Source organism: Lampetra fluviatilis, chromosome 40 (assembly GCF_964198595.1).
Source record: "Lampetra fluviatilis chromosome 40, kcLamFluv1.1, whole genome shotgun sequence".
In the NCBI taxonomy this organism is placed as follows: Eukaryota; Metazoa; Chordata; class Hyperoartia; order Petromyzontiformes; family Petromyzontidae; genus Lampetra; species Lampetra fluviatilis.
In genome coordinates this window covers 11,215,780-11,243,765 of record NC_136314.1, presented here as the reverse complement: position 1 = coordinate 11,243,765, position 27,986 = coordinate 11,215,780, and the positions used below count along the sequence as shown (strand labels likewise).

The 27,986-nt window shown below is 52.3% G+C and overlaps 1 protein-coding gene across 7 annotated transcripts in view; it reads right to left on the bottom strand.

Moving 5' to 3' along the window:
* CPED1 (cadherin like and PC-esterase domain containing 1) overlaps positions 1–27,986 on the bottom strand; it is a 47,037-nt gene that overhangs the window by 8,036 nt on the left and 11,015 nt on the right. For 3 of the 7 annotated variants that reach the window (XM_078875125.1, XM_078875131.1, XM_078875126.1), the window contains exons 2-10: positions 22,623–22,722; positions 11,788–11,817; positions 11,409–11,506; positions 9,293–9,414; positions 8,281–8,470; positions 7,486–7,648; positions 4,549–4,657; positions 3,721–3,857; positions 1,640–1,860 (exon numbers count right to left, since the gene is read on the bottom strand). In XM_078875125.1, the coding sequence (XP_078731251.1) occupies positions 1,640–1,860; positions 3,721–3,857; positions 4,549–4,657; positions 7,486–7,648; positions 8,281–8,470; positions 9,293–9,414; positions 11,409–11,506; positions 11,788–11,790 (1,043 nt within the window). In that variant the 5' untranslated portion in view covers positions 11,791–11,817; positions 22,623–22,722. Of the gene's footprint in view, positions 1–1,639; positions 1,861–3,720; positions 3,858–4,548; positions 4,658–7,485; positions 7,649–8,280; positions 8,471–9,292; positions 9,415–11,408; positions 11,507–11,787; positions 11,818–12,161; positions 12,212–22,622; positions 22,723–25,502; positions 25,520–27,986 lie in introns of those variants that run through there. The other 4 variants (XM_078875127.1, XM_078875128.1, XM_078875130.1 and 1 more) reach the window with 4 other exon arrangements.

The window sequence follows — 27,986 nt, the reverse complement described above, 5'->3', positions numbered from 1 at the left end:
AAACACTGGGGATGTTAACACTCGGTAAAATAAAGTAAAATAGTGCCTGTCAGATAAGATGGTCCAAAAATGTGTAATTAAGTCTTTTTTGCATGGTTGATAACATCTTTCCAATGATTACTAAGTTTGTACCCATCATCACGGTTGAAATTATGTCTGTGTTTGTATATCTGAATGGCTTCCTGTACAAACCTTTGATGGTAGCCAGAGGGTTTGCAGAGCACCTTAGTCTCGGAGAAAACAATCTCATGAGAGCCCACCGCGTTGTAGCAATGATCGGCAACGGCGGAAGACTCAATTTTGCCGTGTTTCAAATCTGACTTGTGCTCGCGGACACGATCAGAGACATGACGTTTCGTTTCCCCAATGTAACAGTCACCACAGCTGCAACTCAGTTTATAGACTCCAAGGTATTGCAAGTCAGGGATGACATCCTTCACAGATGGAATTAGATCACGGATTTTATGTACTGTACTGAATCGGACTTGGATCTTGTGTTTGTTTAGAATTTTGGAGATCTTTTTGGTCACGCCTGCTATGTATGGTAACGTGACAGTTTTGATCGGAGTTTCAAGTGGCTGTTTCTGTATGGTGGGAGAAACAGCTTGGCGGATGGTGCGTTCAGAGTATCCATTCATCCTGAGGGCCCGATGTACATGTCTCAATTCACTGGCCAGGTGGTGTTGGTCAGAAATGCCATGAGCTCTGTGGTATAGCGTTTTGATGAGAGAATTCTTTTGAGATGGGTGGTGGTGGGAATCTGGTTTCAAGTAGGAATCTGTGTGGGTGGCTTTCCTGTAGACAGAATGTCCCAAGGATCCATCAGGTCTCCTCTCAAACAGAATATCTAAGAATGGTAGTTTGCCATCTTTCTCCACTTCCATGGTGAATCTGATGGATGGATGTCTGGAGTTGATGTGGTCCAAGAAGTGGTTCAATGCTGGGAGGCCGTGTGGCCAAATGACGAAAGTGTCATCCACATACCTCTTCCACAGGGAAGGACGCAGGGTGGATGTCTGGATGGCGTCTGATTCAAACTTTTCCATGAACATGTTGGCTATCACTGGTGACAAGGGGGAGCCCATAGGGGTACCCTCATTCTGTTTGTAGAAGGTGCCATTCCAGGTAATATAAGTGTTGGTGAGGCAATGCCTAACCAGCGCAGGTACATCCGAATTCAATCCATGTTGGACCAAGTCCTCAATTATTGTTAGGGTGTCAGGCACTGGAACTTTGGTAAACAGAGATACTACATCAAAACTGACGAGGATATCATCAGGAGATAATACCATGTCCTTGACCAAAGAGACTAGTTGGGTTGAGTTGAGTACTGCCGAAGAGGTCTTGCCTGTGAAGGGAAGTAGAGTATCTGATAGAAAACGGGCTAGTTTGTAGGTAGGGAAGTTAAACGTATGTTGATTCTAAATGTGGAGGGAAAATCCGGCGGACCTGGAGAAAAATCCACACGACCAGGGGGAGAACATGCAAACTCCAAATATACAGCAGGTGTCAGGGTCGGGATCGAACCCATGACCTCATGCATACCAGGCGAGGTAGTCAACATCTCGCCACCGCATGGCCAACTCTACAGCAGACGGTGGAGGACAAGAAGGCTCTGCGCTGCGGGACCACTGCGGACCTGGCGATGAGCAGCATCACCGTCTCCTCGAAGGTCCGCTGGTGCTGCGGCACCACCCAGAACTGCGGGAAGTAGGCGAAGGCGGCGTGCGTGAGTCCACGGTTCAGGAAGCGGTAGTGCTTGGAGCCGTGAATCTGCTCCCAATGGGCCAGCGTGCCGTTGAGGCGTTCCATCAGGTAGAACATCATCCCACGCGCCGTCGAGTCTCCCACCACCAGCAGCTGCCGGGCGAGAGAGTGGGAAAAACGCAACAATCCCCGACCTAGAGTTTGACGGAACCCGCTTTGTGCTCTAGGAGTCAAACCGATTGATTATCCGGTTCGGTTCGCGTTAACCCAAAACCCGTTTTGGCAGTTGCAGTTCAGTCAGTTCAAAAAGGGCTTTAACTGTTCAGTTCCATTTAACCATCTGAAATAAATATTTGAACCAGTTCAGTTGCATGTACTAAGTTAATTCAGTATGTCACATATTATTATGTACTCATAATACCCGAAGTTAATGCTGCACGCAATGCAGTGAACAATGCCCAGTTAACGCTGTGCATAAAAGTGTGCACGTCACTCACATTATCTGGGCAGTCTGCTTCACAATCAGTCGCACAAACTCCAATTTCCTCGGCTAGTTAAGCCAAAATCGGAATCAGAATATTTATTTATACTGGATGAATCCGATGAGCTATGAAGCTCTTTTTTCAAAGATGTCCAATAGGGGCGGGTAAGAACGTTACAACAACAACAAACAATACAAATACAGTGATACCTCGGTTCACGAACGCTTCTGTTCACGAACAACTCGGTTCACGAACAGAAAAGTTCATAAAAATATGCTCCGGTTCACGAACTCCGCTTCGGTTCACGAACAGGAGCCGCGGCCATTTTAATGCTATTTCCAGGCTGTCACATGGTCGTGACTTCCTGTAGGAAGATCGTGGAGAGAAGAAGAGACACAGAAAGAAGTACTGTGAGTACTGTGAAGACACTTTCAGTGACTTTTTGCTTTTTGGTGTGCTTTTTAGCACATACAGTACTGTACTGTACTACTGTACTGTACAATACTGTACTTACTGTATTGTACAGTTCACCCGTTTGAGTGCTTACTGAAGTCATCTCAAGCAAGGTTAGTGTTCTCTCTTTATACATTACTATACTGTACAGTACTAATGTGTATTGTAATTTGTTTCATATTTTTGTGCTTCAAAAACCAAAAAAAAAGGTCAGAACGGATTAACCGGATTTACATTGAACGCTATGGGAAAATGTGCCTCGGTTCACGACCAATTCGGTTCGCGACCAGAGTCAGTTCACGAATTAAGTTCGTGAACTGAGGTATCACTGTACATGATAGTAGTGCAAAGTACAAGAAAGGTAAACAAATCACCCAAACACATACAAATACAACTAAACCATCCCCATCCTACCAAACAAAGCCCACTGAGGTATTAACTTATTTTTCGGAAGCGACCTGGCCACAAATAATAGCGCAACAAAGTGGCTTATGATTTGGACATTTATATCAGCAAAATAATCTAAATAATCTCAATGCATGTTTTTAAATGTGGAGGGAAAAACCGGGGACCCGGAGAAAAAATCCACACAACCACGAGGAGAGAGACAACGCAAACTCCAAATATACAGCAGGTGTCAGGGTCGGGATTGAACCCCCTATCTCCTACATATCACATGAGGAAGATAACATAACAGCACCAATATAGATCGCAGATGGCCTCGTGCCGTTGTCCGCGAGTTCGAAGGCGATGCTGTAATACGTCATTGTGGCGAATGTAAAACGCTCCAGCAAGAATCCACCCACGTATCACGGTAGGAGAGTGACGCCGCCAATTTCTCTCCACACATCTCGCCGGATGGTGCCGTGGCCAGGCTTCTCGCTCACGGTGGCTCCGCGGCGACGGCCCACCCGGCCCATTCTGCTTGCGGTGCTGCTTATTTAATGAGCACCCCTGAATACATACGTTGAACTTCTTTCGCACTGAACGAAGCCAACCGTGCTAATCGGAAGGTGCGGGGGGGCTTTGTGAGAAGCGTTGCTCGCTGTGTGCCAGAAAGACATCACGATATGCTTACCTTCACTCCCAGCATGCACTGCTGCAGCTGTTGCTGACTAAACCGAGGGTGGCGGCAGCCGGAGACCTCCCAGGCCGCCTGGCTCCAGTCACACGAGCTGCTGTCGGCACAACTCAGGCACGGCAACACCCACGAGCCTGCACGCCCCCGCCGGGGAAATGAATTGACACTTCGTTTTGTTATGCGCGCACTGTTAAAGTAACGTGCTCCGACGCGTTGGCCGTGATGTAGGGAACGCGCTGCGAGATGATCGTTAGTCGAGCGGCAAAGTTCAGTAGCGGTCTTAAATTTGGAGCTCGAGCGGCAAAGTTCAGTAGCGGTGCTGCTTGAGGTGCAGCAGCAGTATAACGACCACAAGTGCGGGCAGCAGCATCAGTCAGCATCTCCTTCTCGCGTCCCATTTTGAAGATCTTGTCCGCATGAACTTTGTCTTGTGCACACGTTTGTCTACCAATGTCTGGTAAACATGTTAAAAAATCTTTTAGTTGTACTTTACATATATTTTACTTCCTTTAAATAGGCTGTTACTATCTTTAATTCACGAATGGTAGTATTGTAAATACCATACATAACATAACCTGTAAAATATGTAGATGTAAGAATGAGGTTAGAAAACATGCACACCTCTAACCACCAACCATTTCATTTACCTATTATGGGAAAATGACTTAAAATTTAGGCGATTTCGAGTTACGCTCAAGAACCCCCCCCCCCCTCCTGTACAAAACGAGAGGGTATTCGTAGTACCTTGTAAAACGAGATGGTAGCCGTAGTACCTTGTAAAAAGAGATGGTAGCTGTACCTTGTAAAACGAGACAGTAGCTGTACCTTGTTCGTGTCCCTGGCAGGGGGGGCTCTGCTCATCGAGCTGCGCGGAGCCCCGGGGAAGTGGCCTCAAGCCACATGGCTGCCTGTCCCACAGAGCAAATGAACAGTCCTGCAATGGCACCAAAAGACAAAGATCCCCCGTATAGTCTTTACCAGACTTGGGTGGAAGTGTTGATAGCGAGGGGGGTGGGTGGCCATCACCACACCCGGCTGCCTTTGTCTCCCTCGCGGCGATGTTTACACAAAGCATCAGGTACTAATTTGAGTCAACCTCGGGGAGACCCAAAACCCATTCAGATAATTGTCACTGGTGTTGGTCGTGAGAGGGAATCGAACTCAGGTCGGTGGGTTGGTAGCTCAGAACGCTAACCATTGCACGACCGCTCCCCACACACACACATCACGGAGGCACTAGCGCACGCACACACAAAGACAAAACAAAGATCCCTCCTGCGCAGCGTGCTAGCCGCTACGCAGCCACCCCACAATCGGCGAAGAGCGGCGATTCTTCAACTGCGTGGTCTTCGGAGATCAGCAACAGGGCCAAGGTGGCACCGGTGCAGTGTGAGCACCCCCAATAGTTGAGCGTGGTTAAACGAGGCCCCCCCCCACATCCCCCAAAGTAACACAGAGGTGAGGACGCGACCCAACAGCAAACAGCATTTACCTTGTAGCTACGCGGACAGTCTGCGCGTTGCGGATTGTGTCACTCCAATGTGAAGCTTCTTTATCAGGCTCGCGTTTCTCAGGAACACCGCCTTGAGCTGTGCCAAAGGGGTACTGCTATTCACGTTGTCGCATCACGGAGCTGCGCCGAGTGCTGGGTCTTTGTACATAACGGTCAGGTTTGAGAGAAACGGTGGCTTTTGTTTTTTTTCTGTCGCATTCTCCACATGGTGAACAAAGTAGGGGCAGTGACACGGCCCGGCTGTTGTGCGGCCGCTGTTCATCCCAGCGGTTTCACGGTTCGAATTACGGAAGGGCTGTCCTGATTAATACCGCGGGTGTATTAAATATGAAAGTGCCCCGTTGGCTCGACAGCGGACGACGTAGATCCCGTGATCTCATGCGAAACGAGGAGGCCGTTGTGTGTTCCCGTTCACGGTATAAATTGTCAAAGTCTAAAAAGTCACAACGCAAATTGCTGAATTTGGGATCACGCGTGGCAACATTGCCCCCTCCATGTCCGTGGTGACACAGCAGCGAGCTTCCTTTGCCACGATCGCCTTGCGCTTATAACAATGGCGCGAATACCGAAATGTACTAAATTATTATCATTGTTAAACTCCTAGGATAAACGCTGCTCCTTAGTTGCTTTTTCCATGCAGTGCAACCATGGCCCATGTCTATGCTTAATAGAGTATGGGCAGGGAGGCCCAATCAGTCCAGAAAGCCTGGTAAGGGACCCGGGTAAGGAAAGGCACATGCTCCCCTATCAATACATATACAGTATTAAAATAAATATGCAGGCTTTCAAGGGGAATAATAGGAACGTGATTAAAAAAATTACTGCGGTGAGTATGTTCCTCTGCCTACGTTGACAAAGGCAAGATTAATCGAGTTCCTATAACCAAACACCTCCACGCCATCAAAATCACGAAAAATCACACGTCAGGACCATGCTGTCGACCATGACCACACGGCCCTATCGAGCGAATGGGAGGGCGCGCGTCGCGCAATCGTCAAAGGCTGTTTGATTGAACGATGATGTTGTGTGCACGTTGCAGAGCCACGTGCAAATTTACTCGCCCAGTGTTGTACCCAACGTGGAATAGAGCAACCCAAGCAATACGGTGGCTGGCAGCATTATTATTATTATTAGTGGCATTCAGCTTGTTTACCCAGGGAAGCCTGAACGTGTCTCTTTTGCTGAAGAGTCCTGCCAGGTTTTTGCAGTAGTGGGCGATGTTGCTGCTTGTGTGACCACAATTAATTAATTTTCAGGTGATCTTTCAGCATTGAGATTTGTTTGTTTGGCCAATACCAGTTACAAACTGGAGAACCCGAAGAGGAACCGCTTGTAAAACAGGGGGAGAACGTATAAACTCCACGTAAAAAACGACTAAGTCGGGAATTGAACCCTTACCCTTGGGGCGCCGCGGTGGCGAGATGTTAACTCCCTCACCTGGTATGCAGGAGAACATGGGTTCGATCTCGACCCTGACGCCTGCTGTATATTTGGAGTTTGCGGTGTCTCTCTCCCCATGGTCGTGTGGATTTTTCTCAGGGTCCTCCGGTTTTTCCCTTCACATTTAGAATCAACATGTGATTAGAGTATTTGGCTGCTATAAATTTCCACGTGATAATCTACTATGTAGAGATATCATTTGTGGCCAAGTGGCTTCTGAAAAGTGCTTTATAGCGCAGTGGGCCTTAATTCAAATAAAATAGCTTAGTTTATTTCTTCCTATGAGGCACAAGTGTTACAACTGCGCTGCCACCCATTGTACAGGAAGCCTGTGTGCTATTTTAACGTTGGCATCGTTTCCCGTACTCTTTGGGGCCGTCCATAAATGACGTCACGCGATTTTGGACGATTTTTGACCACCCCCCCCCTCGTCACACGGTGTCACAAAAAGTCAGACCCCCCTCAAATATGACGTCACAAAGGTCTGCCCCCCCCAAAAAGAAAACATGCTTCAAATCGCTTTAAACTATTGTCATTGTAATAGTGCGTATTTAATGTGGCGTTGCACTCTGATTTTGTAGGAGAAAACATTTATTAAAAAGTCTATTTAATTCAGTAGAACGTGTTGTCTATATTTATTTAAAGTTGCGCATTTTGATGTGACGTCACATTTCTTAAACCCCCCCCTTCCCCCTCGTCACACATCGTCACAAATCTCGGACCCCCCCCCTAGGTGCGTGACGTCATTTATAGACGGCCCCTTTGCGTCGCGATGGCAAAATTGATGGCGTCGCGCTGAGCTCGGGCACCTGCTGCAGGCCGCAGACCGTGCCGTTCCAGGGCCGAGTGAGGCTGGAGCTGGGCCGCGGGTCACGGAAAACGCGGAGGGTGTAGACCCTCGCGACGCCGCCCACTGCCATCACGAACACGTTGACCTGCGTCAGCCCCACGCCGAGCGGCCAGTGCGCAGCGCTGCAAGGCAAAGGGCACGGCCGGGGCCTCGAACCGCGCGCGACGACGACGAAGGTCTCCACCTGGTCACTCAGCGATCGCTGAGTGAAAAAAGAACATTTTGAATGTAACCCGTTCTCAGAAAACGTAATTTGAACTGCCATCATAGCATGGCGTGCTAATTAATATCCAGATTTACGGTGCTCTGCTCTGTCATAGGCTGCCACTTCTCTAAGTATCGCAAGATTACTCTGGTAACGACTGGCGAATTGATGGTACAAACGGACTGGCATTTCAGAGCACCCACTGCCTCTGACAAAGACCCCCTGTACAGCTTGAATAGACTGTTGGGGCAAGTGCTGTTAGCGAGCACCTATGAAGGTCAGCATGGCACACGAAGGGGAGGATGGCCAACACCACGCCGGACCGACCGCCTTTGTCTCCCCAGTGACGATGTTTACACACCAGGTACTCATTTGAGGCTGAGTCAACCTAGGGGAGGCCCATGATCGGTTCAGATAATCGTCACAGTGTTGGCCGTGAGCGGGAATTGAACTCAGCTCGCTGGGGTTCGTAGCGCAGTGCGCTAACCGCTACACTACCGCTCCCTATACTGCCTCTGACACAAACGCACACACTCACCCCCTGCTCACCCTCTGCGCCCTGTGCTCTCCCCGATGCGCACATGCTCCTCGCAGTGCTGGGCGCTTGCGACCAGGCGCAGGAGCAGCACGGGGAACGCCGCCCTGGCCTCGTAGCGGCACACGCGCGGCTCGAACAGCGGCCACAGCTCAAGGGGCGGCTCCAGCGCCAGCGAGCCGAGCACGCCCCGCGCCTCTGCGTCTGATGGCGCCACATGCACACGCGCGCGTGCTGATGATCACGAGCTCGTGACCACACGCACAACACGCACGCGCTTGTGACCACTCGCTGGTGACCGCGCACGTCGACATACGGCATCACACACAAGCGGATCCGTACACGCACTGCGTACAAGCAGGCGAACTCAAGCATGCGCGAATCACCAAATGAATGTGCCAAGGGTTTGCGAGCAATTAATGTTTAAGAGAGTAGGCACAAGTGGACTAGGTAGACAGGGCACTGTGGCCAGCACCGTGCGAGGTATGCCTTTGTCTTCCAGTGGTGACCCGAACACAGCAACACGGGGTACTGCTGCGGAGGGATTAGCAGAGCTGGACACACGGCCTTTGCAGACGCTTGTGAAAGACGAATTAAAGTTATCCAAGATCGAGATGTTGAAAAAGGATCAAGATGCTGAAAAAAGGTCGGTTATTTCCTGCCAAAATGAGCAATGAAGCATTGGTGCTCGTCTTTTGTCTGTAGTCCTGAACGAGTGGTGGAAATTGCACATTCCTATGTGATTCCACATTTCCACATGACATTTACACAAAACGCCACTCATTTTATCGACCCCTCAGAGGGATGCTGGGCCGGGTCAACCCCCAACCAGGAATTGAACTCACAACCTTCTGATCACGAGCCGCTCTCTCTCTACCTGCAAGCCACCTAGCCGGTTAGACCATCACGGCGTGCGCATGTGCGCGTGTACGTTTTGTTAAAATGCTCTCGATGTTCCCTGTGAGTTCATGCTGCCCGTGGGCAAGGGCACACGGCAGCGAGAGGGCCACCGCAACTCGCACGCACCAACCCTCTCAAGAGCGAGCAGACGGCCCTGAACGGCACAGCAGTGTGAGCGTCCCGAGAGCAGGAGGCAGAGAAAGCAGCTTGAGGTTCCAGTGGAGTGACAGGCATGCACGAGTGCGCATCTAGGAAGGAGAGAAGCACAACAATGCCGCAGCGTTGAGACCTTCGCTGTGGCGGCAGCGCCGCAATCGCAGGGGTTACATCAGTGAATCATGCTGTGGAGGGATTAGTAGAGCTGGACACATGGCCTTTGCAGACGCTTGTGAAAGACGAATTAAAGTTATCCAAGATCGAGATGTCGTCGTGGCCAAAGCTGTTCATGCCACCGCACCTTGCCCCTCCGCCATATCCCGCAGCCCCTGTAGAGGTAACAAATGCGACCTCCCAAGATGTGCCCTGACAGTCTCCTACCGACTGGCCTTAGGTCTTCCCCTTGGTAGCCGGTGCCCGTGGAGACCGGTTACAATGTCTGTCTAGGCGTTGGGCCCTCCCTGTCCTGCTGCACAACCCCATCCAGCGTAGCCGTTTTTGCCATGCGATGGTTTCAGTATTTAGAGGGGCAGTGGGGGAAGAAAGGCAGGGGCGGTAAGGGTTGGGAGGGGGGCAGCAATATCTGAATCTACGTTGGTTTTATTTTACCAGGTAAGGCCCACTGAGCAATGTAGCTCTTTCTCAGATGCGACCTAGCCACAAATGATAGCTCAACGACATGACTTATCATGTAAAATGTAAAACAGTCAAATACTCTAAACGCATGTATCTTAATGTGGAGGAAAAAACTGGAGGACCCGGAGAAAAATCCACGCGAACATGGGAAGAACATGCAAACTCCAACTATACAGGCGTCAGGATCGAGACCGAGCCTACGACCTCCTGCATACCAGGCGAGGTAGTTAACATCTCGCCACCGCAGCACCCCGTGGTGACGAGTCTGAACTGGTTCTGCCCTACAAAGTTCGCTAAACAATTGGGATATATCTGTGGGAGAGGCACAATTCGGGAACATTTACCAAGGCGACGTGGTGCCGTGGGTTGTTCGGCTGTCTCTGAAACAGACCAAACTGGGTGCAAGTCCCGCAGTGGACCCTCTGCGCAATTACTCTGCAATATTTGCGTGGCCACGTGTGCGTGGCGCAGAGGCTCCAGGCCCGTGAGGTGAACCCAGAGTCAAAAAGGGGGGTAGATGTTGGGAGTTGAAGGAACCAGGAGAACACCGGTAAAGAGAGGATGGACAGGAAGTAAACATTTGAACGTGCGAGACATTTTTCTAATTATTTTGCACGATTCTAATACATTATTTGACCAAGATAAACGACTCATGAAGCCGTGTTTCAATATTGAAGGTGTAAGCAGTGGTTTAGTGGCCAAGCCAGGGCGATACCAGCGATAGCGATCGCAAAGTGCGGTGAACACGGCGCAGCTTTGTTGGAGATGGCTGTGAAAACCGATGTTTCCGTCGAAATGGTTTCAAGAGCAAATTAAAGGATAAAACTTCGTTTACTATCAAAATGGAGGGACTAAAACTAAAACAAATTACAGAGAAATGAATGCCCGTTGACTAACGTTGAGGAAAACTGGAATGGTCATCGGGCTAACATTGAGAAATGCCAATAAGATTACCTGGTGGAAACCGGAATAGTTTAATAGCTCATTGGCTTCCTCCAGTCTAAATAAAGATTCTGATTTCTACATCGGTTTTTTTAATCAACGTCTCGGTTTGCGAGAGCTCTCAGACCACACCATCAGTTTCAATTGGTTCACGATGCAATTTACTACGCACGCTCTGTGCGAGCGTGCATCGAGGGGACGCAGCATTTCTCTGACACGTTAAACACTGGGCGATGGTACGGCAGAGATTAACAGTTGCGTTCGGCCTTTGCAAGGAGTGAACGACAAAACGCGTAGGGAATGCGTCACCCACGTTCGTAGTTGCGCCCACTTCCCCGTGATGCCCCCCGTGTCGTGTTCACAGGCTGGGCCGGGGGTTCAACGTCGAGCTGGGCTGTCGGGCGGGCGAGCCTCTGCGGTTTCGGAGATGCCGTTTGTAACGTGGAAATGAAGGTTTGCTTTTGTGTGTGCACACAGCTATTGTCAACGTCATGTGCGCAGCAATCACTCGTCGGACTTGTACTCTTGCAGTGGCCGCTTTGTCCTCGACCGCACGCCGTCGGCGTTTCCGTATGTGGCCAGACGTGCTGCTGTTCCCACAGGCTGCTGGGGTCAAGAATTGCATTCCGTAATTCTGACTGCGTTATATATCAACAATGACCACCGTTTTTGTGGAAGGAATGCCATTGCAAGATTTTTACTGATATTCAATGCACCTTAGGGGACAGCACAGTTACACTTAAGATCATCACCGCATCATACCGAAAGCGTTTGTCTAAAAGTAACACATCGGCAGAAACATTGTTGGTCCACAGCTCCTTACATTTACGATTGCGGTTTAAATATTTGGACGTTTTTCCATCGATAAGTTCACAACAAACACCTACCATTACTGCAGTTGCTTCTCAGCTGTTCATCTGTAAAACAATACAAGCACAGCATCGGTTACTGTTGTTTGAAACAAAGTTGACCAAAAAAATGCAAATATGTTAAATATACTTGAGCCCAACTGTAATGTTGGCAACGTTAAATAATCTTTAATACCATTGTGTGACCTGCATTGGTGACATAGGCCTGGAGGCGATGGAGTCGGCCTAACGCATGTTGAACTTCATTCGCACCGTACATAGCCAACCGTTGCTAATCAGAGATGCAAAAATGTGCGTAGTTGGCAGGATGATGAAATTGTATGCTAACAAGGCTTTCATACAGCAAATCAATTCATTTATGTGTAAGGGATCTGCGAGCCATCCTCACGCACTTGCACCACGTAGACATTAAATGTCCGCACTCAGCATAGCACGCACCAATCACACGCACGGGAATACACTAGACGGGAGTCAAGGGTTAAACGGCACTGACGTCACACGGACCCGGCAAACGAGACCAGGAGGATGTAGAATGGGAACGAGGACGGGAATAGATGGTTTAAAGGGGCTGCGAGACGCATGTTCGGGGTTGGTTTTAGGAGCGAGTGTGGCTGTGGGTTGAAGAATAAACCAGTGCGTAAAACAGTCTCCGACTCCTCTTCATATGTATAAACTTCACTTATTTATTTTGTACTAGCAGAAGTACCCGGCGTTGCCCGGGTGAAACATATATTTCTTAATAACCTTAAATATATACACAGACTAGCATAAGTACCCGGCGTTGCCCGGGTGAAAAATATATTTCTTAATAACCTTACATATATACACACCCTCACCACTCACCCTCACCATTCACCCTCACCACTCTCCCTCACCACTCTCCCTCACCACTCATCCTCACCAATCACACCCTCACCAATCACCACTCACCACTCACCCTCAACACTCACCCTCACCACTCACCCTCACCATTCACCCTCACCACTCTCCCTCACCACTCATCCTCACCAATCACACCCTCACCACTCTCCCTCACCACTCTCCCTCACCACTCATCCTCACCAATCACACCGTCACCAATCACCACTCACCACTCACCCTCAACACTCACCCTCACCACTCACCCTCACCATTCACCCTCACTACTCTCCCTCACCACTCTCCCTCAACACTCATCCTCACCAATCACACCCTCACCAATCACCACTCACCCTCAACACTCACCCTCACCACTCACCCTCACCACTCACCCTCACCACTGAACCTCCCCTCACCACTCACTAATCACCACTCACAATCGCCACTCACAACCGACCCCTCACCATTATATTTTTGCCCCAGTCAACGCCGGATATTTCCCATTCGTAGCAGTTTATATCAACTCTATAACGAATTTATATGATACAGGAAGCGCGATCCTAAAGTAATTTACAACCTTCGATTAGTCCTTTGTGCGATTCAAAGAATCGATTCCTGGCATGTTGGGGGTTTACATTTTGAATGATAGAGTTTCATTTTCATTGTTATGTTATGTTTTAATGTTTTCAGGAGTTTTTAATTACATTTTTGCCCCGGTCAACGCCGAATATTTCCCGATCGTAGCAGTTTATATCGACTTTAACCAACTTATAGTAAACGGGAATCGTCCGAATCTAAAGGAATCTACAACCTTCGATTCCTTTGCGCGATTCAGAGAATCGATTCTTGGCGCGTCGGGTTTAAAAGTAATTACACAGTTGTATTTTCATTGCTATGTAATGTTTTAAAGTTTTCAGAAGATTTTAAATGTATTTTCACCCCGGGCAACGCCGGGTATATGGAGTTTATACCACAAAGTCGTCGCTTGACGCAGGTGGGGTGTCGAGGCCTAGTACCGTGCAGAGCCTCCGGCCTCGCCTAGATTGCCCACCCGGCTGAGGCTGGGTACAGGGGCCGTTACCCCCCCCCCCCCCCCGCGCTACAATAATACCGTGTAATCGCTATAATTTTATTATCTGCCGACCCTATAATAGTAATTGCACACATTGTGGTGGGGGGGGAGTGAAGAGGACGTGAAACTTTGATGAATTTACCTCAGAGTCACGTGGTGGGTGTCGAGGCCTAGTACCGTGCAGAGCCTCCGGCCTCGCCTAAATTGCCCACTCGGCTGAGGCTGGGTACGGGTGCCGTCCCCCCCCCCCCCCGCGCGACAATAATACTGTCTAATCGCTATAATTGTATTATCTTCCGACCATATAATAGTAATTGCCCACATTGGGGTGGGAGGGGAGTGAAGAGGACGTGAAACTTTGATGAATTTACCTCAGAGTCGCGTGTTAATGCGTGCGCATATTTTTAACGGGAATTAAAAATGGTGTCCACCCCGCAGCGAATGCGTTGCTACCCGTTGCCAGGGGCAACCGCCGTCCAATGAAACTGCGTATGGTCCGGCGACACACAGACACACACACAGACAGACAGACAGATTTGCGATTTAATATATATAGATACTAAGGTATTGTCAAAGCCCGGTGGGCTTTGACAATACCTTTCACCACTCACAACTCACCCTCACCACTCATCCTCACAACTCACCACTCACCAATCTCCCTCACCAATCTCCCTCACCACTCACCCTCACCATTCACCCTCACCACTCACCCTCACCACTCACCAATCACCAAACACCCTCACCACTCACTCTCACCACTCTCCCTCACCACTCTCCCTCACCACTCACTCTCACCATTCACCATGACCATTCAGCCTCACCACTCACCCTCACCACTCACCGTCACAACCACCACTCACCCTCACCACTCACCCTCACCACTCAACCTCACCCTCACTACTCACCCTGACCACTCACCCTCACCACTAACCCTCACCACTCACCCTCACCACTCTCCCTCACCACTCACTCTCACCATTCACCCTCACCATTCAGCCTCACCACTCACCCTCACCACTCACCCTCACCACTCACCGTCACAACCACGACTCACCCTGACCACTCACCCTCACCACTCAACCTCACCCTCACTACTCACCATTCATCCTGACCAATCACCACTGACCAATCACCACCCACCACTCTCCACTAACCCTCACCACTCAACCTCACCACTCACCCTCACCACTCACGCTCACCACTCACCCCTCACCGCTCACCACTCACCCATCACCACTCACAACTGCCACTCACCCTCACCACTCACCCTCACCACTCACCCTCACAACAACCACTCACCCTCACCGCACACCACTCACCCTCACCACTCACCCTCACCACTCACCCTGACCACTCACCACTCATCCTCACCAATCACACCCTCACCAATCACCACTCACCCTCACCACTCTCCCTCACCACTCTCCCTCACCACTCATCCTCACCAATCACACCCTCACCAATCACCACTCACCCTCACCACTCACCGTCACAACCACGACTCACCCTCACCACTCACCCTCACCACTCAACCTCACCACTCAACCTCACCCTCACTACTCACCATTCATCCTGACCAATCACCACTGACCGATCACCACCCACCACTCTCCACTAACCCTCACCACTCAACCTCACCACTCACGTTCACCACTCACCCTCAAAACTAAACACTCTTTCACCACTCACCCTCACCACTCAGCACTCACCCTCACCACTCACCCTCACCACTCACCCTCACCACTCACCACTCACCGCTCACCACTCACCCATCACCACTCACAACTGCCACTCACCCTCACCACTCACCCTCACAACAACCACTCACCCTCACCGCTCACCCTCACCACTCACCCTCACCACTCACCCTGACCACTCACCACTCATCCTCACCAATCACACCCTCACCAATCATCACTCACCCTCACCACTCACCCTCACCACTCACCCTCACCACTCACCCTCACCACTCACCACTCACGCTCACCCTCACCACTCACCCCTCACTAATCACCACTCACAACTGCCACTCACCCTCACCACTCACCCTCACCACTCACCCTCACCACTCACCCTCACCACTCACCCTCACAACTCACCACTCATCCTCACCAATCACACCCTCAACTATCACCACTCACCCTCACCACTTACCACTCACCCTCACCACTCACTACTCACCCTCACTACTCACCCTCACCATTGACCCTCACCACTCACCCTCACCACTCTCCCTCACCACTCATCCTCACCAATCACACCCTCACCACTCACCCTCACCACTCACCACTCACCGCTCACCACTCACCCATCACCACTCACAACTGCCACTCACCCTCACCACTCACCCTCACAACAACCACTCACCCTCACCGCTCACCCTCACCACTCACCCTCACCACTCACCCTGACCACTCACCACTCATCCTCACCAATCACACCCTCACCAATCATCACTCACCCTCACCACTCACCCTCACCACTCACCCTCACCACTCACCCTCACCACTCACCACTCACGCTCACCCTCACCACTCACCCCTCACTAATCACCACTCACAACTGCCACTCACCCTCACCACTCACCCTCACCACTCACCCTCACCACTCACCCTCACCACTCACCCTCACAACTCACCACTCATCCTCACCAATCACACCCTCAACTATCACCACTCACCCTCACCACTTACCACTCACCCTCACCACTCACTACTCACCCTCACTACTCACCCTCACCATTGACCCTCACCACTCACCCTCACCACTCTCCCTCACCACTCTCCCTCACCACTCACCCTCACCGCTCACCACTCACGCTCAACACTCACCCTCACTACTCACCCTAACCACTCACCCTCACTCACCCTCACCGCTCACCACTCACCCTCACCCTGACCACTCACCACTCATCCTCACCAATCACACCCTCACCAATCACCACTCACCGTCACAACCACCACTCACCCTCACCACTCACCCTCACCACTCAACCTCACCACTCAACCTCACCCTCACTACTCACCATTCATCCTGACCAATCACCACTGACCAATCACCACTCACCACTCTCCACTAACCCTCACCACTCAACCTCACCACTCACGCTCACCACTCACCATCACCAACCATCCTCACCCCCACCACTCTCCCTCACCACTCTCCCTTACCACTCACCTTAACCACTCACCTTCACCACTCACCCTCACCACTCACCCTCACCACTCACCCTCACCATTCACCACTCACCTTCTCCACTCACCCTCACCACTCACCCTCACCACTCACCCTCACCACTCAGCAGTCACGCTCACCACTCACGCTCACCACTCACCCTCACCACTCACCCTAACCACTCACCACTCACCCTCACTCACCCTCACCACTCACCCTCACCCTGACCACTCACCACTCATCCTCACCAATCACACCCTCACAAATCACCACTCACCTTCACCACTCACCCTAACCACTCACCCTCACCACCATCCCTCACCCTATTCCCGTTTAAAAAAAAACTTGCTTACGTGTCGCCAAGTATGCTTAACATTTCTTATAGACACACATTCACTAATTTAGCTTTTGACATTACACATACAAAACGTCAGCTTGTACTACTGTCATGATAGCAGGTACCACCACCACAGTGATGGTGAGCGGTGAGGGTGAGTGGTGAGGAAGAGCGGTGAGTGGTGAGGGTGAGTAGTGAAGAAGAGTGGTGAATGGTGAGGGTGTGTGGTGAGTGGTGAGGGTGAGTGGTCAGGGTGAGTGGTGAGGGTGAGTGGAGAAGGTGAGTGGTGAATGGTGAGGGTGAGTGGTGAGGGTGAGTGGTGAGAGTGGTGAGGGTGAGTGGTGAAGGTGAGTGGTGAGTGCTGAGGGTGAGTGGAGAGGGTGAGTGGTGATGGTGAGTGGTGAAGGTGAGTGGTTAAGGTGAGGGTGGGTGGTGAGGGAGAGTGGTGAGGGAGAGTGGTGGGGGTGAGGGTGAGGATGGTTGGTGATGGTGAGTGGTGAGTGGTGAGGGAAAGGGGTGAATGGTGAGGGTGAGTGGTGAGGGTGAGTAGTGGTGGTGAGGGTGAGTAGTGAGTGGTGAGGGAGAGTGGTGGGGGTGAGGGTGAGGATGGTTGGTGATGGTGAGTGGTGAGGGAAAGGGGTGAATGGTGAGGGTGAGTGGTGAGGGTGAGTAGTGGTGGTGAGGGTGAGTAGTGAGTGGTGAGGGTGAGTGGTGACGGTGATTAGTGAGTAGTGAGGGTGAGTGGTGAGGAGTGAGGAAGAGTGGTGAGGGTGAGTGGTGAGGGTGAGTGGTGAGGGTGAGTGTGAGTGGTGAAGGGTCTGTGGTGAGTGTGAGTGGTGAGGGGTCTGTGGTGAGTGTGTGGTGAGTGATGAGTGGTGAGGTGGTGAGGTGGTGAGGTGTTGAGTGTGAGTGGTGAGGGTGAGTGGAGAGGGTGAGTGGTGAGTGGTGAGGGTGAGTGGTGAGAGTGAGTGGTGAGGGTGAGTGGTGAGTGGTGAGAGTGAGTGGTGAGGGTGAGTGGTGAGGGTCAGTGGTGAGTGGTGAGAGGTGAGTGGTGAGAGGTGAGTGGTGGTGAGTGGTCGTGGTGAGGGTGAGTGTTGAGGGTGAGTGGTGGTGGCGAGGGTGAGTGGTGAGGATGAGTGGTGGTGGTGAGGGCGAGGATGATTGGTGAGGGTGAGCGTGAGTGTTGAGGGAGAAGGGTGAGTGGTGAGGGTGAGTGGTGAGACAGTGGTGAGGGAGAGTGGTGAGGGTGAGTAGTGGTGGTGAGGGTGAGTAGTGAGGGTGAGTGAGTGGTGAGGGTGAGTGATGAGGGTGAGTGGTGAGGGTGAGTGATGGTGAGTGGTGAGTGTGAGTGGTGAGTGATAGTAAGTGGTGAGTGGTGACGGAGAGTGGTGAGGGAGAGTGGTGAGGGTGTATATATTTTTGCCTATGATGACAGCAGTACATGCTGACGTTTTGTATGTTAAATGTAAAAGCTAAATGTGTGAATGTGTGTGTCTGCGACACGCAGTTTATTAAAAAGGGAATAGGGCGATTCTAAAGTAATCTACAACCCTTGATTCTTTCGCAACGATTGCAAAGAATAGCTTATTTTTGCGTTTGGGCTACATTTTTAATTACAGAGTTTTATTTTCATTGGTATGTTATGTTTGAAAGTTTTCAGGAGTTTTTAATAATATTTTTGCCCCGGTCAACGCCGGATATTTCCCATTCGTAGCAGTTTATATCGACTATATAATCAACTTATATTAAACGGGAACAGAGCGATTCTAAATGAATCTACAACCATCAATTCCTTTGCGTGATTCAGAGAATCGATTCTTGGCGCGTCAGGTTTAAAAGTAATTACACAGTTGTGTTTTCATTGGTATGTAATGTTTAAAAGTTTTCAGAAGATTTAAAATGTATTTTCCCCCCGGGCAACGCTGGGTATATCGAGTTTATAGCACAAAGTCGTCGCCTGAGACGTGTGGGGTGTCGAGGCCTAGTACCGTGCAGAGCCTCCGGCCTCGCCTAGATTGCCCACCCGGCCGAGGCTATGGGCTGGGCCGCTACCCCCCCCCCCCCGCGCTACAAAAATACTGTCTAATCGCTATAATTTTATTATCTACCGACCCTATAATAGTAAGTGCACACATTGGGGTGGGGGGGAAGTGAAACTTTGATGTATTTACCTCAGCGTCGCGTGTTAATGCGTGTGCATATTTTTAACGGGAATTAAAAATGGCGTCCACCCCGCAGCGACGGCGTTGCTGGCCGTTGTCAGGGGCAACCGCCATGGTCAGCGCCGGTCGGCAATAGTAAATAAATAAAGAGAAATCGCACAAAATCGATAATCGGACCGATTTAACGGCGACGGACGAAAAAAAATTTCTTCCTAAACCCCACGGCCCGAGCGCCAAATCCCTCGAAACCGAGTGTACGCAAAGGGACAGACGGACAGACAGACGGACAGACAAAAAGTGACGTTTATAGGTAAGATGTTTGGAGTCGGATGTTCACCCTGGCTCTGAAGGTTTATTGAATGCGAGGTTATCTACTCGGATAGTGGTGCAACGGAGCGCACAGTGAGGCTGAGACAACTACATACTATTACGTACTATGACATACTACTACATACTACGTACAACTGAGTACTACTACATTCTACTATGTACTACTATCTACTACTACATACTATTACTACGTACTACTACATCCCTTTGCCAAACCCCATGCCTCCCACCCACCCACGCCATGCCTCTGGTAACCCTTCCGCTAACGTTCGTGATGTTCCCATGGAAAAAACAACTCACATCCCCCCCGCCCGCCCTCGGACACGCAGACATTCTTGGCAAAAAAAGAAGAAGTTTAAGATGTACTTGCAATTTACAAGGACTTGCAACAATAATAATTATATAAAAAACTCGGGGAAACATCCAGAGGGCGCGGATAATAAACGACACTGGGGCTTTTGTGTGTGATTCGCGGAAACGTACAAATGTGCCGCAGCATAAAACTCTTCGTACATCGACTTTCCAAAATCTCCCCCCCCCCCGGGGTCGTAGAGACATTGCGGTGTGTAGTACAACCCGGACATCACCGGAGCCGTCGCCGTGCGCATTGTGAGGGAGCGCTCACGACGAACGCCGAGAGAGTCCCTTTGAGTTTGTGCGGGGTCAACAAACGGAGACTTCATGCTCACTTGCTCGATGTTACATTCACACAATAATAAAACTATTTAAAACTAAACTATATTTTATTTTACATTTTAACCAGGCCAGGCCCCACTGAGGTGCTATAGAGCTGTTTTTTTCAGAAGCGGACCTGGCCGCAAATGATGAGCTCAACCAAGTATGGCGTATCGTGTGCAAATTTATAGCAGTAGCCAAATACTCTAAACGCGTGGTGATGTTTATTTTAAATGTGGGGGGGGGGGGGGGAACCGGTGGACCTGGAGAAAATCCATGCGATCACAGGGAGAGAGAGACACGCAAACTCCAAATATACAGCAAATATACAGCAGCAGCAGCAGGCGTCGAGGGGTCGGGATGGAACCCACGACCTCCATACCAAGCGAGGGAGTTAACATCTAGCCACCGTGATGATAATGATGAGACAGAGAGAGACATGCAAACTCCAAATATACAGCAGCAGCAGGCGTCAAGGGGTCGAGATGGAACCCACGACCTCCTGCATACCAGACAAGGGAGTTAACATCTCCTAGCGCACCAGCGCCGACCCCTGATAGCGAAATCGTCCTTGGCAGCGAAGGGTCAAATGGACATTTGCCGCTCACCAGGCGACAAAGTCTTGCACAAGTAACGTCTCCAACTCAACTTCTCTCCTCAATCCTCGCGCCGCTTGCCTCCCTAACGCCTCCCGTTGAGATGTCGACTCCACTGAAGGCGACCGTCGCAATCCGAACCGGGCACAACCGATTTGGCGCGCAGCCTCTCGCGTCCGATCCTACCCTCCACGAATGGTATCATCTGCGCCAGCTCGCGCGAGTTGCAATGCCCGAGGGTGTCATGAAAGTCGCGGGCGTGAACGAAGCAGCCAGTAAAGCATCGCCCTGAAGCGCAGCGGTGTGCCGGACCCAACAGACTGCGTATTCGCCTGTGTCTGGAGGCCAGAGGGGCGTGTGGCAACACACACACTGGCATTGTACTCACACGACTTGAACCTTTAAAAAAATATATAAGTGACTGTTTATTAAAATGTGTGATATGATGTTTACCTCAGGGTCGCCTTCTAATGTTTAATTTTAAGTCGACACAATCCGTAGGCCACAGTTCACTTATGGTGAAAATAATGTCGCCTGGCTTCACAGCAAAGCCGGTAGCAATGCTCACCTGTGGTTGCATGGTAGGTTGTCTATCTAGAGCAGGAGTCGGCAGTCTTTCAAATAAGATGCCTTGTTTTTGTCTGTGATCAAAATAGTTCGAGAGCCGCATCACATGCAGAGCCACTTGTACACAAACAGAGCAGACGCCAACAACAACACATTCGGACTCAAATAAACAAAATAGATGATGGAATAAACTGCGTCTTCTTATTTCCTAGCTTGTCGTACATTTTCTTGTCACCAAGACATTCCACAGTGACCCATTCACTGCCATATTTAATTAATTATCTTGACGTTAAATTACGTTGAAGATTTACATTTTAAAAAACCCGTCTGCTCGCAACGAGGAAGCCAACGAGCGACCGGATGCGGCTCCGCAGGCCACAGGCTGCCGACTCCTGGTCCAGACGGGCAACTCTGTGCGTCTTCTTTGGGCCTTTCGGTAAATTCACGTAAATAGGTAAAAATTAATGAAAATAAAATAAACAAAAAACTACGACGTTTCGATCACAACACAAGTGATCGTCATCCTCCTGATGATCGTCATCCTCCTGATAACGATCGCTTGTGTTGTGACCGAAACGTCGTAGTTTTTTTTATATTTTTGATTAATTTGAACCTATTTACATGACTTTACCGAAAGACCCAAAGAATATGAATTCCTGCAGTCATGAAAGCTTTAAGTCAAGATTTAACTCTATGCATCCTGCCAGGTAGAGAACGCCTGGTCAATTGTACCCAAGCACAGACGAAATACTGTTCGAAGCAGGACTTTGTTTTTATCAAGCCCCTGTTCATCAGAATCCCCTCCCCGGTCACGAGAATCCCGTGCCTCTTCTGCACTCAGTTGCTCCACCCGCTCTCTCACTCACTAATTCCTTCTAGCGCCACGGTGGCCAGGAGATGTGAACTACCTCCCCTAGTATACAGGAGGTCGTGGGTTCGACCACGACGCCTGCTGTATATTTGGTGGCGATCACTACTTGAGCTCGACCACTGGCAAGGCAAAGTGTTTGCTGACTTTGTGGGTCAATGATTGACCCCTGAGCTGGCTAATGGATCGGCCCCAGTAAAGTAGTGGCGTATACCATTCTCCACGTGCAGATCGGACCACGCCGACTCCGGAGAACCGTGGTCCAGCCTCACTGCAAAGTCACCTGCCAGGGCTCGACCTCCCTGCTGCTGCACCTGCACTCCTCCACCACCACCACCACCACCACCAGAGAACACACAGGGGCAACACGCACGGGGTTGAGTTCACGCAATGGGCAACACTGCGAAATTGAGTAGTGTGATGCCGCTGCCACGAAGCCGCTCGGCGGGCGCCCCATCTATGACCTCGCCACCACCAAGCTACGGAGCCAGCCCCGCTTCCCCCTCACCTCACCTCACATAAACACACCCGCACGCATTTCCCCCCCCATAGAGCTCCGAGGGGAAGTCACCTGGCCGACCGGTTTTAATCCGAGAAGCCCTTATCGGGATAACTTTCACGGTTTCCGGTGACCAGGGAATTGGACGTCCTCCCCCGATGCTACTTCGCGGCGCTGCGACCGGCATTAAGATTGCAAGGTCGCGGCGAGGGGCCACTCGGCCACTGTGATTGAAACGCACCCCCCACACCCACGCACGTATCGACGAGGCAGGCAAGGGAGGGATGGGACGGCATGATTAGCATGACCGCAGGGGCTCTTGCGCGTAGTCGCTGATGGTTAGGATAATTACGCTTGAGTGCGTAGGCACCATTATTAGGGAAATGAGGGAAGTTGGGGAGTCAAGGCTGGAATTACGAATGAGCGGAGGTATGCGAAGGTCCGTGCATAAATTCCCACGGCAAGCCTTTGTGATGGACGCCGCCGCATAATTTGCATAACCAAGGCACCATGCATGAGAAAGGGATTAATTAGAATAAGCGCCGCAACACGCAGCGCATCTTATTAGCATAGCAGGGGCGCCCCGGAACCGCCGCACGCACCCTGACTGGCGCGCGCCCATTGTTAAAGAAAAACTGGGAATGCATAACAACAGGCGGGGCGGCATCTCTTTGATATAGGGACGATAAAAGGGGGGCGCAAACGGGTAGATGGGATCTCACTCCAAGAAGCCAGCGATCAAGGCAGCTCCCAGCTCTGCCCTCCGGACATCCGTGCGACGTGCCCAGACGAGCAGCGAGGAGAATCCACGGGACACCGGATACTTCGAACCAGCGTGTGATTGGTGGAGAGACAACGCAGCGTTTACAGGTGAACGAGAGCGGGCGGCGAGCTATGCCTCTCACACGAGCTCGCGGAGGGGCGGACCAGGGAGGGGAGCCGTCGGGCGATGAGCCCAGCGACGGCAGCAGCTGGTCGCAGAGTAGCGAGGGGTCGGCAAACGGCGGAGCCCCTGCCATCGGCACGCAGCAGGGAGGGACCTCGGGGACCAGCGGCCCCAACAACTTGGTGTCAGAAGTCGTACGAACCCTCACATCTTCCCGGGAAGGTGGCGCGCTACTCCACGCAAAGGTAAGGCATGTGTTCACCAGCCAGGGGACTCCTACATGGAAAGTGTTTTCCCGCAATATCATAGGGGCTACAGAGCTTAATGGCTGGTCGGACGCGCAGGCGTTACGGCAACTTACGTTGAACCTGGATGGGCGGGCAGCCGACTTTGTAGAGGCACTACCCGAAAGCGCGCAAACCCAACTAGAGGAACTAATGCGTAGATTAGACGTGCGTTTCGGCATGCGCAACGCGATACGGGCAAAGACGGCCTTAGAGGCGCGCCGACTTCCACCCGGCGAGGACTTCCGAGACTACGCCGAGGACGTGCGATCACTAACCCGGATCGCCCGTCCAGAGTTCGCGAAGGAGGTCATTGACGCGCTAGCTGCAGACAAGCTGCTCAGGTACCTAGCTCGCACCGCGTGGTGGCAGCCCAAAAGGGGTAGCGCAGGCCTCCCCTTCGATACCCTAGTCGAGCACGCACTTGAGTGTGAGGAGCTCTCCAGCGAACGCGCGCAGCTCCGAGGGTCGGGACAGGAGTGCACCGTGTCGAGCCTGATCCCAGACGAGGAGGAGGAAGATGAGGAGGAGCCCGCCAGCCCAATAAGGAGACGGGCAAGAGAGCCCCAGAGACCCCGCGAGACAACCCCGGGGTGGGTAGCCGGGTTACAGGCCGGCATGGGAGATATGATAACCCAAGTAGGTAAGAGGGTAACCCACGTAGGTGAGAGGGTAACTCAAGTACGCGAGGAAGCGAATAAAAATATGACCAAACTGCAATCCTCCGTTGAGACCATCCGATCCGAAATGGGGGACCTACGCGCCACGGTAGGAGGGTTATCGGGAAGGGTAGCCCGACTAGAGGCGGAGGGTGGACAGTGGCGTAATGGGGGGGGAGGGAGTGGGCAGGGGGCCCACTACGGAGCCGCCCCCCCTCCCCGGACATGTTACATGTGCGACCGCCGAGGGCATCTAATGAGAGACTGTCCTGAACTCACCCGGGCTAGGCAGACGCGGGGGTTAAACTCCAACGCCCCCCTAGAGCGTGGACCAGCTAGGGGTGCAATCGACGCGGTCCCGATACAAATAGACGATAATGAGAATAATGGCGAGCAAGTGATCTCCACACAGGTTCCAGCAACAACGCCCACGGAAACGGTGACTACTGGCGACTGGCTACGAGAGCTGGTGGCGGGGATCACGGGGGCCACGTCGCTGGTGGAAGGGGAGGTAAACGGAATGCGTATGCGAATCCTGCTGGACACGGGGGCGGTGGCCTCGCTCGTGAGCGCATCGCACTGCAGCACGATCGGGGTCGACGTGCGTCACCTGCAGGCCCCGAACCGCGCGCTGCACACGGCGAGCGGAGCCGGAATGGGGCTGCTGGGGAGAGCCACCCTAGAGGTCCGCATAGGCAGCCAGGTGTGCACCCAGGAGTTCTACGTGTCGAGTGTGTTGTGTCACGAGTGTATTGCAGGTACCGACCTCCTAGAGAAGCTGGGACTCAACGTGCAACCCCGCCAGTGATGCGCCACCATGGAGAGCAACGGCGAGCGGATTCCGTTCCTGGGACGAGAGCCGATGCGCCCCCGCTTTGCACCTGTGGCCGCTATCCTGGCGACGGCAGTCACCATCGGGCCGCTCACCGAGATGCTGGTGCTGGTGGCAACATCCCCCACCGACCCCGCGCTCCGACCATCTGGGGAGGTAATGCTAACTCCTCACCCGGAGTTGGCAAAACGGTATGGGGTCGTGGGATCAGCCACGTTGGTAAACGCAGATGGGGACCGATTGTTTATGCGGATGTTTAACCCTCACAGTACCCCGGCGATGCTGCGACGGCGCACCCCGGTAGCCACCGTACACCCCCTGCACGCACGCCACTCTGACGACTCGGTGTTCGCACTCTGGGCTGAGGACACCGGTCGTCCCGAGGGTGACCAGGACCTGGCCTGGCGAGTCGGCCCGACTCCCCGAGCCGAGGTCGTTCCCCTGCTCGACGCGTTACATGTACCATGGGCAGATTTACCTAAGGGAGGGGCCGATCGGCTGCGCAAGTTACTGCAGGAGTATGCCGATGTGTTCAGTGAACACGACTCGGACGTGGGGCGGACCGACCTTGTTAAGCACCAAATTGACACCGGTGCAACCCGACCCATCAAACTCCCTGCGTACCGAGTGGGCGCACCTGAACGCGCCCAGATCAAAGAGGCAGTTGGGGACATGCTTCGCGATAACATTATTCAGCCCTCGGCGAGCCCCTGGTCAGCCCCAGTGGTACTAGTAACAAAAAAGGATGGGTCAACCCGGTTCTGCGTCAATTACCGTAAATTGAACGCAGTCACGCTCGGCGACGCCTTCCCCATACCCCACATCGACGACACTTTGTGACAGCCTCGCCGGAGCGCGATATTTTTCCACCCTCGATCTCGGGTCCGGGTGCTGGCAGATGGAGATGGTGGAGGAGGATCGGCCGAAAACCGCATTCACCACCCCGATGGGACTATTCGAGTTTCGAGTACTCCCGTTCGGACTCACCAATGCGCCGGTGACGTTCCAGCGGCTGATGGAGTTGGTGATGCGGGGCTTGCAATGGGAACAGTGCTTGATTTACCTGGATGATGTGATAGTGTTCAGTAGATCTTTGTCTGAGCATTGGTCCAGGTTACGAGAGGTATTCCAGCGACTGCGAGCGGCTCATCTCAAGCTCAAGCCACGTAAGTGTTACATTGCACAACGTGAGGTGGGGTACCTTGGGCATCGCGTTAGCGAGGCAGGCGTGCACACCGATCCGGAGAAGGTACGCGCCGTAGTGGAGTGGCCACGGCCAAGGAATCTGACGGAGATCAGATAATTTTTGGGGCTCGCCACCTATTATCGTAAATTTGTAAAGGGATTCAGCGAGATTGCACGCCCCCTCACCCAACTCACTTCCCCTAAGCACCCCTATCAGTGGACGGGGGCCTGCCAGACGGCCTTCACCACTCTCAAAAACCACCTCACCCACGCCCCCACCCTCGCTTTCCCCGATTTTACCACCGATTTTATTTTGGACACCGACGCCTGCAGCAGCGGGCTGGGCGCGGTGTTGTCACAGGTGCAGGATGGGACGGAATGAGTCATCGCGTACGCCAGCCGGACCTTGAGTGGGGTCGAGCTGAACTATTACGTGACCCGCCAAGAGTTGTACGCCGTGATTTTCGCATGTAAGCAGTTCCGGCCATATTTGTACGGCAGGAGATGTCGCGTACGCACTGACCATTATGCTCTGCAGTTTCTTCTTACATTCAAGGAGCCGCGGGGGCAGATGGCCTGGTGGCTGGCGCAGTTGCAGGAGTACAACCTGCAAATCGAGTATCCGGCTGGCCGGACGCATGCAAACGCGGACGCCTTGTCGAGGCGGCCCACGGTGTACGCCGAGACAAGGCCGGAGGAGGCCTGCCCATGTTTCACGGGGGGACGCTGCCTGCAGGCAACGGACCCCCGAGAGGCCGCGGCCACTGATTCCCCCCTAGCGAGAGAGAGTGCAGTGTGCGCCACAGAGACCCTCACAGGTGGCACAGAGGATCCTGTCGACCGCCCGGCAAGCGCGGGACCCACGGCTCGGGGCCCGGCAGACCACCCCGCCCCCATCGGATGGATCCAGGAGGACATAGGGTGCACCTTCCCGGGCCTGAACGACGAGCAGCTGAGACAGACCCAACAGCGGGATCCGGATCTGGCGGCGGTGGAGGCGGCACTGCGGGAGGGAAAGAGCGCCCTACTAGGACCCTGGAGCGGTTTGTATGCCCGGTTGTGTGTGCAGAACGGAGTGGTACGGGAGTTAACCGAGGCCGGCCAGCCGGTGTGCATCTGTGTTCCTGCCCAGGTGCGACCCCAGCTGCTACGGCTGGTGCATGACCACCCATTCGGGGGCCATGACGGGGAACGGCGCACACGAGAGACCCTACGTCGCCAGTATCTCTGGCC